The sequence below is a fragment of the Pinus tabuliformis genome, chromosome X (genome assembly GCF_031772625.1).
Source record: "Pinus tabuliformis cultivar Carrire ecotype Pingquan chromosome X, CPIR1, whole genome shotgun sequence".
NCBI classification, from domain to species: domain Eukaryota; kingdom Viridiplantae; phylum Streptophyta; class Pinopsida; order Pinales; family Pinaceae; genus Pinus; species Pinus tabuliformis.
The window spans coordinates 570858674-570873831 of record NC_142308.1 but is presented as its reverse complement, the minus strand read 5'-3'; the positions used below and the strand labels follow the sequence as shown (position 1 = coordinate 570873831).

The window sequence follows — 15158 nt, the reverse complement described above, 5'->3', positions numbered from 1 at the left end:
AGCAGTTTGTCCAAGCAGCAACAAATCAGCTTGGGGCAAACGCGGAGACAGATTCTGGCAGCAAAGCGGGTGCAATAATTGATGCAGGCTGAAGCATAGTAGATCACGGGGGTGTTGACCAGTCTTAGATGAAGTCAAGTCGGGTAAGTGGACAAGGACCCGCGTACAATGCGACAGGACCATGTCAATGGAGAGTCAGTAACCAATGCAGGTTGACATTGCAAAAAAAAATCGTTGCTATACTTCAAAGTGTTCGGACAGCACCAGTGATTTCCCGGCAGGGAGCAAGTAGGTTCCAAGCAACCTCGGGAAGCGGGCAGTAAACTCGGGCAGAGGGCATCAATTTCAAGCCTAGACAACATGATCAGGTCTAGTGCAAGTAGCCATAGAGCAATATGGGGGATTGTGTCATGGGCACGCTGCCATGTTGGGCATGATTGAGTAACTCTAAGATGTAATGGGCAACAAGAGTTGCTAGGCAGGGGATCTGCCGCGACAGGCATGGGCCAATTGTTGCTGGCAGAGCTAGGTAGTAGTTAGCGGCAAGTACGAAGGACAGTACCAATGGCCAGTAGGATTGGCAAAGGTCAACCCTCAAAGGGAGAGAGGAATACCGTACTAATCAGGGGATTGGCAGGAGAATTCCTGGGAGTTAGATCTTAGACTTTTGTGATCCATATTGTTGAATAAAAATGTCCTTCGGATTAATCACATCATTAGGACTTGGTCGACTTTTCGAACCAACTAATGTGGTTCATCCTTTGTCCTGAGGATGAACCACATTAGCTGGTTCGAAACGTCGACCAAATCCTAATGATGTGATTAATCCGAAAGACATTTTTATTCATGGGAGTCTCAAAGGATCGAGACAGACCCACAGCAATGCTAGAAGAACTTAGCAAAGGATTGATGTTAGTGACAAAGATTGAGCAGGAGGCTCTAAAGACTGAGTTGATAACAGAGACTAAGCATTCTAATCTAGAAGATCGGAAGGAGGCCTCTTCCAGATCTGTCAGGACTAGTTGATATGAGCTAACATTGATGGAAGCTCAAGAGCGAGATAATAGGAGTATGGTTGGAAGGAATAGGTCTTCAAATTAGATTCTGCAACAGGGAGCAAGGATGTCTTCTAGTTCAGAGGGATTAGTTGCAGCAATGGATAATGTGGTGGTGTTGGACACAGATCCAGGTAGAGGAGGTTCTTCCAAAAGTACCTTTCTCGCTAAGGAGTGTTGAAAGTGTAACGATAGGTCTTCTTTGGCTTCTGCTTTAGCCAGAGAGAGGCCATGAATAGTCTTCCTTTGACCATGGACGAGATGGACGAGTTCGTGGAGATTGTAAAGTCATGCATGAAGTTGGAAGAACAGTTAAGCATACTTCCAACAAGAAATCCGAGTTTGGACGCTGACGAGTTGGAGAGCCTCAGTCTTGATTGTGGCAAGGAGTTAACTAGCAGTTGACATAGTTAACTAGTCAATCAACAACTTGTGTTCAAATTGATAAAAGGAGGACGAAGGCACAAGTTTAAACAATTGTTTTGTGCACGAAGTTGTGAGACAAGACAGAGCTCACAGGTTGTGAGAGAGCCTTGTTTGTGGAGAGCGCAGAGATTTTGGTTCCTACGTAATAGGAGATCACAAGTGCATTAGGATTAAGGAGCTGGGATCAAGGGTTGGAAGGTGAAGTCCATGCTAGATCAGCAGGAGAACAATATGTTCTCAGAGGGACAGATTGCTTTGTAATTGATTCAATTGCTCAAGATCATATACCAAAAGGAGACATGTTTTCCCCTGTTCGGTTTCCTGGGAAAAATAAGCATGTCAATTGTGACTGTGTTTTTATGTCTGTGTTTATTCCGCTGCTTATGTGTATTAAAAAATTATTTTTCTTCGTGAAAAGAAATTAGTTTCAGATTGTTCATTCATAGCAGTGGCAGAATTTCAAGGAATTTAACAAAGGCAGCCTCAGGCCAACTTTTTTCCATCAAGTCAACTTCTAATTATTTTGCTTTGTTTCTTGGCTTCATTGGTTCATTCTTTTTTGGCACAGGTAGTGGATAGAGAGAGATAATTTAATTGATTTGCATTGAACTTCTTGTTAAAATTTCCCTGAGGCAAGGTAGCTTCTGGACTGGAAAGGCTTGCATCCAACACAAAATTCCAAAATACAGTGAGAATGAGGCAAGACCCATGGTTTAGTACAAATATGTTTTGGACTAATCACCTGATGAGATAATAGAATAGATTTTATTAAACATTTGTGTGACCATGTCAGCCTATGGGCTGAACAGTTACATCTCCATGGTGCTCGCTTTAGCAAAATCAGAAAGGACCAAAATTGCAGGAAAGCAGAAAAGTACATACTTAAGATATACAAAGGGTGAGTGTCCATCTATAGGCCAGCCATTGTCATAAAACTACTCATCCATAGCCCCCACAGGTTGCATCAATCTCAACACCTTTGTCCTGTAGAACATCATCCTTGTTGCTTTTTTTGTCAAGTTTTGTGTTCGGGAAATAGGGTATGCCATACAGAACAAACCCCCTCAATAAACACTCACACAAACAAATCAAAAATCATAAATGTCAGTCTTTTTGCATGGTTAAAACCCTCTAAGAGGAAAACAATCCACAGCCCCAATCAACATGGCCACTTGAAGCAATTTTATTAATGCAAAAGAAAAAAATTAAATAATAGAGTTCTGACAATCAATCGTCAGCCATGAACCCCCATGCTCTTTAAATAGAGATCATGGACCAAACGAGTGTTGAATTTTCCTAGATACTAGCACCCGAACTTTATTAACCTAGTAGATTTCAAATCTATTGAATAAAGGCACAACTAAATTTTTAACATCAACTAGCGGAAGAAAAATTACAACAATCTTAATCACAAGTGACACAAACAAATTTTGGCCAATCAACGTCTCCTCATTAATAACTCATAACCTACTCGGGCTCTCGTGCTGGGATAATGGCCCATCTAAGAAAATTACAATTACAACATACCCTGGATCTGATCCAACAGATCAGGCCCTAGCTCTGTCCTCGAACTCCTTGGCTAATTTGGATCTCCAATGCCGCACTTATGCACTTCCTTGGATTTGGAACACTTGAGTATCACACTCCTCACTTGAAAAAATCCCTCTCAATAGCTAGTGTCGCTATATGGTGTGTATTTCTCCTCTCCTTAGCCTTGCTTTTATAACTTCACATTGAGCTAAATCCCTAACCCTGATCTCCAAAGTGATTGACAACCGAGATTAGATCTCCCCTCACTCAAGATAAACGACTAAGATTAAAACATAGTCACTAAAGTCAATTACTTTACTTTTCCCCAATTTCCTTAGCTCAATTAGCCAAAATAATTATGCGTTTTTCCTAAGTTAAAACTTAGGATAAGTTACAATAGCAACTTGCTCACACTTGAGCAAATGTCCTAATGAAATCTTGGGCGACTTTTGCATGCCTAGACACTTAGGCCTTAGGCCTGTGTAGAATTACCTACCTAAGCTACAAACATCAACATTGGGTGTTAAGCCATGGATCAATAGCCATTAGTATCAAGAACATGAGCCATCAAATCACTCTATGTCTAGAACATATTGTATCCGTCAGGTTACAATGCAACTAATGCATACTAAAGAAACACACTTTTACCTAATAGACACATTAGACCAAGTTGAACTTAACTAACTTCTAAGTATCTAAATATCCTAACATTTTGCATGTGACTGACTTGGAATACTAGTTCCCATGCAACTTTCTCAAGAGCTAAACCCCTTCTAATAAGGCTGTATACTTCATATTGGAGAAGGAAGTGTTGCTTTGTTGTCACCTCCTTTGACCTGCAAATCAGCCAAGCTATTAAGTTATAAAAGCAATGCTAAGAAGAGGAGAAAAACACACCATACAGCAGCACAAGACATTGAGAGAGGCATCGCAGTGGTGAATGGGGAAGAACGTTTATTCTAGTGTGTCAGGTCTGAGGAACGTGCAGGAATGCAGCATAGGAGATCCAGATCAGCCAAGGAATGGAAGTCAATGACTGGCTTCTGTGGAGGATTGCATCCTAAGAACTCATTGTAAAAAAGAGCAGATTCAGAAAACAAAGACTCACTAGAACTATCAATATTTGACATCAGAACATAGGACTATCATTATTTGCTTAATCACCAAACACCTACATTGTAAATGTGGTAACACGACTTACCATATTTGATACAACTCTAACTGTCTTCCAGAACAACCAGCAAAAGCTGTGGAGTAAATAATTAAAAAACAGAAATTCTTCTTTGGGATCAAATAGCAATGAATTAAACTGCTAAACCCTGGTAATAGCATATGCCCGAGATAGTCAGCATACAAAATAATCTTTCGTCCAAAGCTCATTTAGTGGAAGTTACTGAAAGGTTTTAGTGTTTTAGGAAACAGCTGCATGTTTCTAGAAATTGTACTTCATAACTTTTCTCCATGATTTGAGCCAGTAAAATGTTTTTCATGTTCACAGTCATCCTTTTCTGGCACACTCAATGTATAGCACATGGAGAACAAATTTTAGCAAAATCCTACATGCATTAACAAAATTGTACTTCCTTATTTTCTCCATGATCTGTGCCAGGTGAAATGTTTGTCATGTTAGCAGCTATACTCTTTTAGCTCACTGCATGTGTGATACATGCATAATGAACTGCAAAGTTTAAACTATTACTTGTCATGCCATCTGCAGGATAAACAAGCTCAAGTAGTAAGCTTCCCACTAACCGAGCATTGCCAGGCGATGAAGAGCAGTGACTGTTGTTGTGATGTGTTTCTTTGCAAAATCTAGCTTTTTTATATCACGACATATTTCTTGGACCATAGTTTCACTTTGCTCTGCCTTGACCTTGATTTCTCTAATCTTATTCATCAGTTCCTGCAAATTCAATAAAAGCTGTAAGTTCTTGCAACTGCAATCATATAAGTCCATTTACATATGCTTGCAATGATAAACAGTTTGTTCCAGTAAACTAATAACTACACAGGTGCAATATCAATCGATGTTTCTATTGCAAATGCTAAAAGAAAGTGAGATTTACGTCTCTGAACGGGTGTTATTGTGCTACATCCCACCTTGATAGCTTGTGTAGCAGCTGCAAGATCTTCTTTGGCTTTTGACCCTGAATTGCTCTGCAAGGAAAAGAATCCACAAATTAAAGCCCAAATTTCTGGAAATGAAGAAACATAAAAGAGAGCATGTGAACTAGAATATAATCTCAATAATTCCCTCGTATGGATTCACTTGTGAGGAAATATGTTGCCGAAAACCTCATCAGCTAGTATCAGAGAATTAAATCTTCAGGGACTATACTTTCTTGCAGTCTTGCAGAAAATATTGTCCCGTTTCCTTCATTCAACTTTCATTTTATTCTGTACATGAATGGCTGTCGGTACTTGTAAGTTTGAATATCATTAATAATATTTTCATCTATTCATGTTGACTTGTTATTGCGGCTCAGACCATCAAGTTCTGTCATTCTTCAGATCTATTTTTCACAAATTGAGTATCATTGTGGCCTACCATAAAACATCTCAAGTGTTCAACATCCCTAATGGTCTATTGTGTTGAAGATTGTGGTAGCTTTGGAAGGTCTTCTACATAGGTTTGGTGTCAGCATGTAAGATGATTTATTGCCTCTTTAGATGCTTGCTTGGAGTGAGTGATTTATGTCTTCTTTCCCAAGTCTAACTTAGGAAAAATAGAATAATTAAAGTTAATTAATTATTGTGGACTATTAAGTCATTTTCTAAGGATAAAGAATAAAGTGACTTAGAAATAATCTCAACCATTGCTCTCCGAGATCCTCTAGAAGGGAGATTAGGGTTAGCGGGCTTAATGATGATTATGAAAGAAGCCTAAAGAAGAGGTGAAGACATACAAGAACTCAAGAGAGAGAGTCACAACAAGATAAATCAATTTCCTCTAGTGCGAGTGGCTCAGTAGACTGAAGCGCATTCTAACGAACAAGGTTCATATACGCAGCGTAATATTCAGAAAATCTGAAATATATAAATATACAAGCAGTATATATATGTGTGTGTGTGTGTGTGTGTGTTTGTTTGAATGTACAAGACATATGAAATTGTTACAATTGAGAGCCCGCTTATATACCTAAGCAGGTGCCCCTTCATAAATGGCCATGTCCTCAGAGACATACCTCTTCTATACTAATTATTATTTAATTAATCAGTATTATGATTATATATATATAACATTGCCTTCCACTTCAGAAAAGATTTGTCTCCAAAGCTTATTGCTGACAAGGCGTGTCATCTATTTCTTTGTCTTGTAATCTATTTGCAACCTTCGGAAATCTTTGAGTTCTCATCTTTGATGATACAAGATGATAGGATCCTCTAAGTGATGAATAAAATATCAAACTAAGCATGGATCTGACTATCCTAAATCAATCTTCTGTGAAATCTTGTGGTTACTGGGAACTTGAGATGAATTGTTATCACAAGATTGGATTATCTCGACATCGATATTCTTTGGAATATAAGTCACTTGTTTATGGTCTGAGTGATATGGATTTGCAAACTGGCTGAGATAGCTTTTATGATTTGGGTATCAATAAGGAGTTATTGTGATTTGATTTCCCCTTATCATGTGTGTGGCAATTTCCTTATTTACTTCAGGTAATGATGTTGTTGAGTTGGTTACAGAATCTTCACTTGCATTTTTCATTGTCTAAACTGCAACATCTGAATATGTTGTTATTTCAACTGATTTATCATCTTCCTGAGTTATGATATTGATTGGATCGGTATTTGTTCATTCTTCTTCAACTTGGACTGTATAGCAATTATGTGATAATTATTGACGATTTCTCTAGGAAGACTTGGATCTACTTCATGAAGGCCAAAGATGAGATTGTCAGTTAGTTTCAGGAATTTAAAGCTCTTGTGGAGAACCAAATGAGGAAGGTCAAAGTTCTGAGGTCAAACAATGGGGGTGAGTATACCTCTAATGACATCAAGCATTTCTACAAGGAGGCAATAATAAAGGAGCTGATAATGTCTTACAAGTTACAACCCACAGCAAAATGGGGTTGCAAAGTGGAAGAACAAGGCCATTATCAGAACTGCCAAGGCAATGATCCATGACTAGGATCCGGCCATGTTTCTTTGGGTAGAACTTAGAAGTGTGCAACACAATAGTATACACTCAAAATATGATTCCTCACAAGGTCTTGGAGGACAAGACTCTTGAGGAAGCGTTCACAGGGGTGAAATCAAGGGTGGGTCATTTTCAAATCTTCAAGTGTCAGATATATATCCATGTACCTTCAGAGAAGAGGATGAAGTGAAAGCCCTCAACATAGAATGGCACCTTTGAAGGTTATAGTGATACTTCAAAGGCATACAAGATGTGTACATTCTGTCACAGGGGATGACTATGGTGAGAGGGGATGTTAAGTTTGAGGAGAGTTGAGCCTTTAAGGAGTCACATGAACCCTTACCAGCAATGGCAGAGAATAAGGAAAAAAGGAATTTGAAGGTTGGGGAGAGACAAGCAACACCAATAACAAGGACTCGGTCTTTAGATTAGGAAGGGGGGTAGGAAGCTCCTACTTCTATTAAGAGGAGGCCAAGATGGCTTGCGCAGACACTAAGAGATGCTTAGCAGATGTGGAGGCTCCTAGGAGTACCCTCAAGGATAGCAGACCACCAAGACAGTTTCTTAGTCATATGGTGCTCATGAGTGACATCATTGATTCAAAGCATAGCACTTATGAGGAGGTAGCAGGCAAGCAGGTTTAGAGAGATGCCATGGTGGAGTAGTATGCCTCCATCATGAAGAATGATGTGTGGGGCATTGGACCTAGGCCAGAGGGGAAATCAGTGGTTAGCTTCAAGCAGATCTACAAAATCAAGCATGTTGCGAATGGCAATATTGAGAAGCATAATGCTAGGTTCATGGCGAAAGAGTTTTGTCAGAAGGAGGGAGTGGATGTGAAGATACCCTTCCTTAACAGGGTTATTAAGGAAGAGGTGTACATTGAACAGCAGCAGGGATTTGAGGTGCATGGGAGAGAGTCTCACATATGCTAGTTGAAAGACACTATATGGAATCAATCAAGCACCTAGAGCATGGTACTCGAGGATTTATGGGTATTTGTTAGGCATGGGCTTCACCAAGAGTGGGTTGGGTCCCAACTTGTATTTTACACTCATTGGAGATAATCCACTCATCTTGGTGTTGTACGTTGATGATCTATTTCTCACAGGGTCAAAGAAGCTCATAGAGATGTGCAAGCGAAATCTTGTTACAAAGTTCAAGATGAAGGACAATGGCATGATATGCTACCTTTTGGGTTTGGAGGTGTGGCAACAAACATGTGAGATTTTCCTAAGACAAGTAAAATATGCAATTGATATCTTAAGGAGGTTCGAGATGGTGGACTGCAAGTCTATGTCTACACCCATGGTTGCTAACTTGAAGTTGAATACTTCTGAGTCAAAGTTGGTGGATGCCACATTGTAAAGGCAGCTAATAGGTTCCTTTACGCATCTACTCAACACTAGGCCAAATATATGCTTTGTTGTAACACCCTAAGTCAGTTTATGGTGGAAACGAGGAGGGTGCATTGGTTGGCAACGAAGCATGTGCTCAAATATCTACGAGGGAGTGCAATAGGAGGGCTACATAGACTCAAATTTGGGTTGGGAGTGCAGTGAACAGGAAGAGCACCTAAGTGTATTTCTTCAACTTGGGGTCAGCAGTGATCTCATGGTTTAGCAATAAGCAGAGCTCAGTGGCACTCAGTTCAACAGAGGTTGAGTACATGGTAGTAAGTTTGGCGAAGGGTGACACCAATTGGCTTTGCAAGATGCTCACAAGGTTATTTGGTCTAGAGTTGGACCCCACAGTGAGTCACTACAATAATTAGAGTTGCGTCGAATTCTTGAAGAATCCATTGTTTCATGAAAATTCCAAGCATATAGAGATCAGGTATCATTTCATCGAAGACAGTGCCAAGAAGGGAGTTGTGAAGCTCCAATATATCTCCACAAATGAGCAGGTTGCAGATATTCTCACCAAGCCTCTAATGAAGGGGAAGTTTGTCTTCTACAAGGATAAGTTGGGGATGGTGCCACTAAGAGGGAGTGTTGATGTTGATGTTGAAATTGTAGCAAGAAAAGGCTTCATTTGAATTGTGCCTTAGTCAAATGGAGAAATTTGATTTTCCACATCAGCAAGATGACTTGGATTGCAGTTAGCTAGAGTGACATGGCTTTGTCTCCTAGTTAAATCAGTAAATTCAAGTTTGTAGGCTAGAAGTAGAGTTGTGCATGGGTTGATTGCTAAAATGCAGATATTCTCACCAAGCCTCTAATGAAGAGGAAGTTTGTCTTCTACAAGGATAAGTTGGGGGTGGTGCCACTAGGAGGGAGTGTTGATGTTGATGTTGAAATTGTAGCAAGAAAAGGCTTCCTTTGAATTGTGCCTTAGTCAAATGGAGAAATTTGATTTTCCACATCAGCAGGATGACTTGGATTGCAATTAGCTATAGTGACATGGCTTTCTCTCCTAGTGAAATCAGTAAATTCGAGTTTGTAGGCTAGAAGTAGAGTTGTGCATGGGTTGATTGCTAAAATCTAGTCAGTACGAGTTTAGTTGAGTAGTTATAACAGTTGTTAATTCACTGATCTCTCAGTTAACTGATCAATTTACTAAAAATAGACCCAGTCATGCATGGAATTCGAATTGCCTAATTGAGTGGAGGGAAAAGGCATAATTTTATATATTGTTTTATACTAGTTGAGTGTACAGGTTTTGTGTTGAGCAGGTGATCAATTCCTCTAGGAATTGCGCAAGGAAATAGGGAATTTCCCTATCTTTTAGGAGCGAATTGCCTCAAGTATTGCTCAGGAACTAGGAGGAAGGCAAAGGCCTATTTTGGCTAAGTGTTGGTCAGAGCAAGTCGGTGAGCAGGAGATCAGAATTACAGCTCAGGGCGTGCATGTGTGAAGCAGTGATTGTAATTGATCATTTTTTTCTCATCTAATATAATACAAACAAAGGAGGGGTTTTTCCCAGTTAGGTTCCCCTCTAAAATCATTGTGTTCCTTGTGTTTTTTATGGTTGCAAGTTATTGCATGTGTTTTCCTTTCCACAGAATAGTAGAAAAAAATTGTGTCTCTTCATTTCAATTCAATTCCATTAGCAGTAGCAAATTTCTTGCAACTTCTAAAGTTGATGGCTCAAAGAGGTGCTCTTGCATAGGCAAGGGTCCAAGCATGCAGAAGATGTCAAAAGCCTCTTTAAGTACTTGTTGATGTTGAGCAAGCGACTTTTATGTTTTTTGTCCTATGTTTAACGTAGAAAAGGCACATTAATTAATTAATGTTGGCTATTAAGCTAAGATTTCTAATGAAAAATTAATTTAATTCATTTTAGTGAATTAGATCTAATCTTTGCCATTGATCTCAAGTGAGGGTTAGGATCTAATCCTAGCCACTCATCACTTAAGAGATTAGGGTTGGCTTAATGAAAATCAAAAAAGAAACCTAAGGGAGAGGAGGTTATTAAGCTAAGGTTTTTAATGAAAAAAGAATTTAATTCAATTTAGTGAATTAAAACTAATCTCTATTGTTGATCTCAAGTGAAGCTTAGGATCTAATCCTAGCCACTCATCACTTGAGATATTAGGGTTAGGGATTTGGTTTAGTAAAAATTATAAAAGCCTGAGGGAGAGAAGGAAGACACATCGAATGCTTGGGAGAGAAATTTTCTCAAGATAGTGAGAGACTCAAGACTGAAGAGAAAATAAAGCTATTCAGTGAGATGAATTTGGGTGAAGGATTTGAGGAGGCCAAGTTTGTGGAGAGAAGAGGCTAAGATTTCCAGCCAAGGTTTGCAGAAGAGGAGAGAGGCGATTTTCTCTAGTGCGCAAGGGGTTGTACAAATTGAGGAAGAGGAGGTTGAATTTACAGATGGAGACCAACTTATTTCCAAGGTTGAGAAATTCCAGTATGCTAAATTTTTCAAAAAGCCGAAATTTCCAGGCAACCAAAAACCTAGGTTCTATTGTGCTCTATTTTATGTGTATTCTCTAAGGGTCATTTTCCATGTTAGGGGAGCCCTAATTGTCATGCGTAATAGAGAATGAAAATTTGCTGGGCAATTTTCTACCATGTTTTGTGACTGATTTTCTATTAAATTTCCACTGCAATTATTTAAGTTAAAATGCCAATGTATTTTATATTCAATAGTTTTCAAGAAAAATAATTTACTAGGGTGAATTTGATCTCTAGTTATAAAATAAATTGTTGAGAATATTATTGGAAAATTAACACTAGACTAGTGCCTCGACTTATTTGGGCAGTGGAGTCTTTTAAGGAAAAGTTAATGAAGAGGGTCTTGATGAAGAGGGTGAGAGAGCAAGAGTCTCTTCTTACAAACCCTCCCGACTTCCTTATATGGGAGATTTTAAGTTTAAGAGATTGACATATCAAAGTTCTCTTCAAGGATTCAAAGAAAACAATTTCAAATAGCATGAGGAACCAAGGTTTCAAGATAAACATTACAATTAAACATGGCACACATAGCAACCCTAATTCACATATTATATCATTCAAAACATAGGAAAAGTAAACAACAAACTTACAAAATTTCCACAAGAATATCTTCAATCTATCCCAAAGAAGCCTCCTCAAAATCCTCCTCAAGGGACAATTCGCACCATATATTTACATTGCACCAGGTATAAGAGAATGCAAGAGCTAGTATGCATCTGAAGTAGGAGAAGTGTCACAAATGATGATGATGATAAATGAAAAGTGACTTCCCTCTATTTATATGAGGGTAACCAATTCATTTTTTCATAATTTTACAAGAAAAGCCCTAAAACAAGTTTACTTAGTGTTCAACTAGGTCAAAGGTCATAAGACGACCTTGAAATAGCTCTAAAACATAATACTATGCCAAATATAATCCACACATGTGGGAGAAAAATGATCTCCATCATGATGTCATCCTCCACAAAGGGAAATAATGCATCAAGTAAGTGAGGCAATGGTCCAAGAGTGCTCCTCATTCCAAGAAAACCTCAAAGTGCATGTGTACATCTCCAAAAGGCACCTCCTCCACCATGACGTTATCCAAAAGGCACTTCCTCCACCATGACGTTATCCAAAAGGAGGCCTACATCACCTTCTCCATGCATGTAGGAGTGGTATGGCACCACTTAGGTAAGCATTGGCATCAAAGAGGGATGTGCTAGCCCTTCCAAGTCATCTCAGTGACAACCATCCTCATCTAGGCTCTGGAACAAGGCATTATCTATCACACAGGGTCAAGGTCAACATGGGAGCATCCTAGATCCATCTGGACACATCATCAAATAGTCCAACACCCAACTTTTCAAGCTCAACATTTCAGCATCTGGAGGCTCATTAAGAGGTGTAGAAGCATGTGGAAGTTGCCCAAGCCCCAACGCTCATCTCTAGAGGGGCAATGTTGGGGTCACAAAATCACATTTGCTCTTAGAACTAGGCAAAGGACCCCTTGGAAGGTGCTAAAGAGCAGTTAAGTTGTCCCTCAAGGGATTTGTGTTGCATGTGTGATACCACTTGAACAAAACCTCTCAAGATCAAGTGAGATCAACTTCTTTAAGGAAATAAAACCATTAAAGCATCATAATGGACCATATATAATGCTAGGGGCACAAGAAATACTTCACACAAAACTCACCTTCAAATGTTTAACTAGATCAAGACCTTGTAAACAAGTTACTTCACTTATCTAAGGATGATTAGGTAAACAAACCTATTAGGTGTTTCCAAACCCCAAGGGGAATGACATGTGAAAATTCCTAATCCTCAAGAAACCCCTACTGCAGCAAAAACTGAATTTACTTCTCCTACTTGATTTTAATATACATTATCAAGTTATTTTCTGAATACTGAAGCAAATTACTTTTGCAGCTTACACTACTTTAAATTTGATTACACGAAACAGGAAACTGAGCAAAGAACAAGATACATAAGACACAGTTATTTTTGGACAAAATAGTCACTGGAAAAACCCAATGCGGGAAAATCGGTGCAGCAACTCTGAGGGTTTTCTATTATTAAGCAATAATTCTGAATACAAATGTTGGATGCCCTCCTAGCAATCCAATGACAGAGAAAATAAAATGGCGCAAAAAACGGAGTGAGTTTTACCTCACTTCACCTCGCAAATTCCAACTGATCCGACAGCAAAACTAGCTAACCCCGACTATCTCTGCATTGGCCCTGTGTAAGCCCTGCATCAACCTTCCCAGTTGTTCCGGCAGTTCCGGCTTTCTGCGTGGAGGGCAGCTTCTGCTTCTGCGCTGGCCCTTCTGGCTCTGCGTCAAGCCTGCGTGGGCCCAGATTGGCCCAGCGTCAATCCTCCTGGCTGTTGCGCTACCTCCACTAGCTTCTCTCCACCTCTCTGTCAGTACTCCCAAACTATCCCTGCCCCTCTGTTGCAACTGATCACTCAGTTCGAATTCTCAGCTTCCTAGCCCCAGAAATCGAACTCCAGATCAATTCATTCTCTCTGTGTGTGTTTCTAAATGAACCCCAAGCCTCCTTCTTATACTTTTCTCGTTGAGACTTCAACGGCCGAGATTAAGTCTCTAATCAACGGCTAAGATTAAAACTTGACTTGATCTGCCTTCTAGATCATTCTCACCCATATTTTGATTAATACCCATTAATACTTTAATTTTCCTAAGTTTATACTTAGGAACCTCATTAAAAATATTAATTATTTTAATAAAATACAATGCAGGTGGAATTTCACCAAACGGTTTCTGGATTCTTTAGAACTCATGTGCCTTAACCTCTCCACCAATTTTCATGGCTAGAGCACATCCGATGCTACCAAAAACTAACATTCCCTCTTAGCGAGGAAAGTGCTCTAGCAACAATGTCCAACTGCATGCTGCTCTGTTTCTGAATCATCTCCTTTTCGCATTGTTGTTGCCACCAACACTACGCTGCTGCTGCAACTGTACTGCTACCCATGACATTGCCACTGCCACTATTGCATCTGTACTACAACTCCTTCTCAAATGTTGCATCTGCTATGCTGCTAGCACTGCCACTGCTAACACTGCATTTGTATTGCAACTCAGTTGCTGAGAGAAGCAATTGAAAAGCATCCAAAATTACTGAACTTAACTGTGTTTAGCATAATACCATGAATGTTGGAATCTGACTGCTACTAGTCTCTAACCCTCTGAATCTTCTACGTTGTTGCTGACTTCTACTCTGTGCCATCTGTAATATGTACTGCTGCCAACCTTGCTCTGCGCTAATCAATCTCTAGTCTCAGGCTACTACATCTGTCCTCCAAACAATCCACTGCATCATCTGACACTAAATCTGTCTCGCTACTGCTGAATCTCGGGCTCCCGTAGCAAAGGATTTGATCCAAGAGGTGGACTCCTCAAGGATCCTGCCCACATGTAGTCCTCCCAACTACAGTTCAATATCGCCCCATTTCCCTCCTGGAGATGCATGGGCACTCATGGCAAACTCATCTTCATCAATCTTTGTTGGAACAGCCTTAGGATCATGTTTCCCATGTACTATGTCTCGGTCATCTTCTGCATCTTACATTTTCTTTCAATTGTGGCTTGGTATGTGTTTATCATTCTTTCAATTGCATCAACCTCTAGGGCCAAGATTTCAAACCCTGACTAAAGGATGTGGATATATGGTGCCAATACCAATGGCCAATCGTTGAAAAGAGTAGTGAGAAAGTGATTCCTTGATTTGTGCCTTAATTTAAGGACTCAAAGTCAAGTCCTTTTTGTGCATGGTCGAGTTCCTAAAAATTAGGAGTGCATGAGGCAGTTAACTAATGTGTTGAAGTTGAAGGTCGAGTTTTGATCTTCTAGTGTGAGTTGAATGAGGAAAAGCACGAGTGATTGATTTTCAAGTGGTTGACTTGAAATAGGACGAGTTGCATGAGTAGTCAACTCATGCTAACTCATCAAACACAAAAGCACTTTCGTTAATTAGAAACTCACTAATTTTAGCCATTCGAATTGCTTTAAAAGGAGCAAAGGCACAAGATTAATCATTGTTTTGGTGAGCACAAGTTGTTGAGATCAAGCAATAGGAAGCACGAGTTTG

At 39.6% G+C, this 15158-nt stretch overlaps 1 protein-coding gene across 1 annotated transcript in view; it reads right to left on the bottom strand.

Annotated features, from left to right (window-relative positions):
- The window catches only part of HIT1 (Membrane trafficking VPS53 family protein), a 361304-nt gene that overhangs the window by 317287 nt on the left and 28859 nt on the right, over positions 1-15158 (bottom strand). Inside the window, exons 4-5 of the mRNA XM_089448976.1 lie at positions 5112-5168; positions 4764-4914 (exon numbers count right to left, since the gene is read on the bottom strand). Of these exons, the coding sequence (XP_089305102.1) occupies positions 4764-4914; positions 5112-5168 (208 nt within the window). The remainder of the gene's footprint in view (positions 1-4763; positions 4915-5111; positions 5169-15158) is intronic.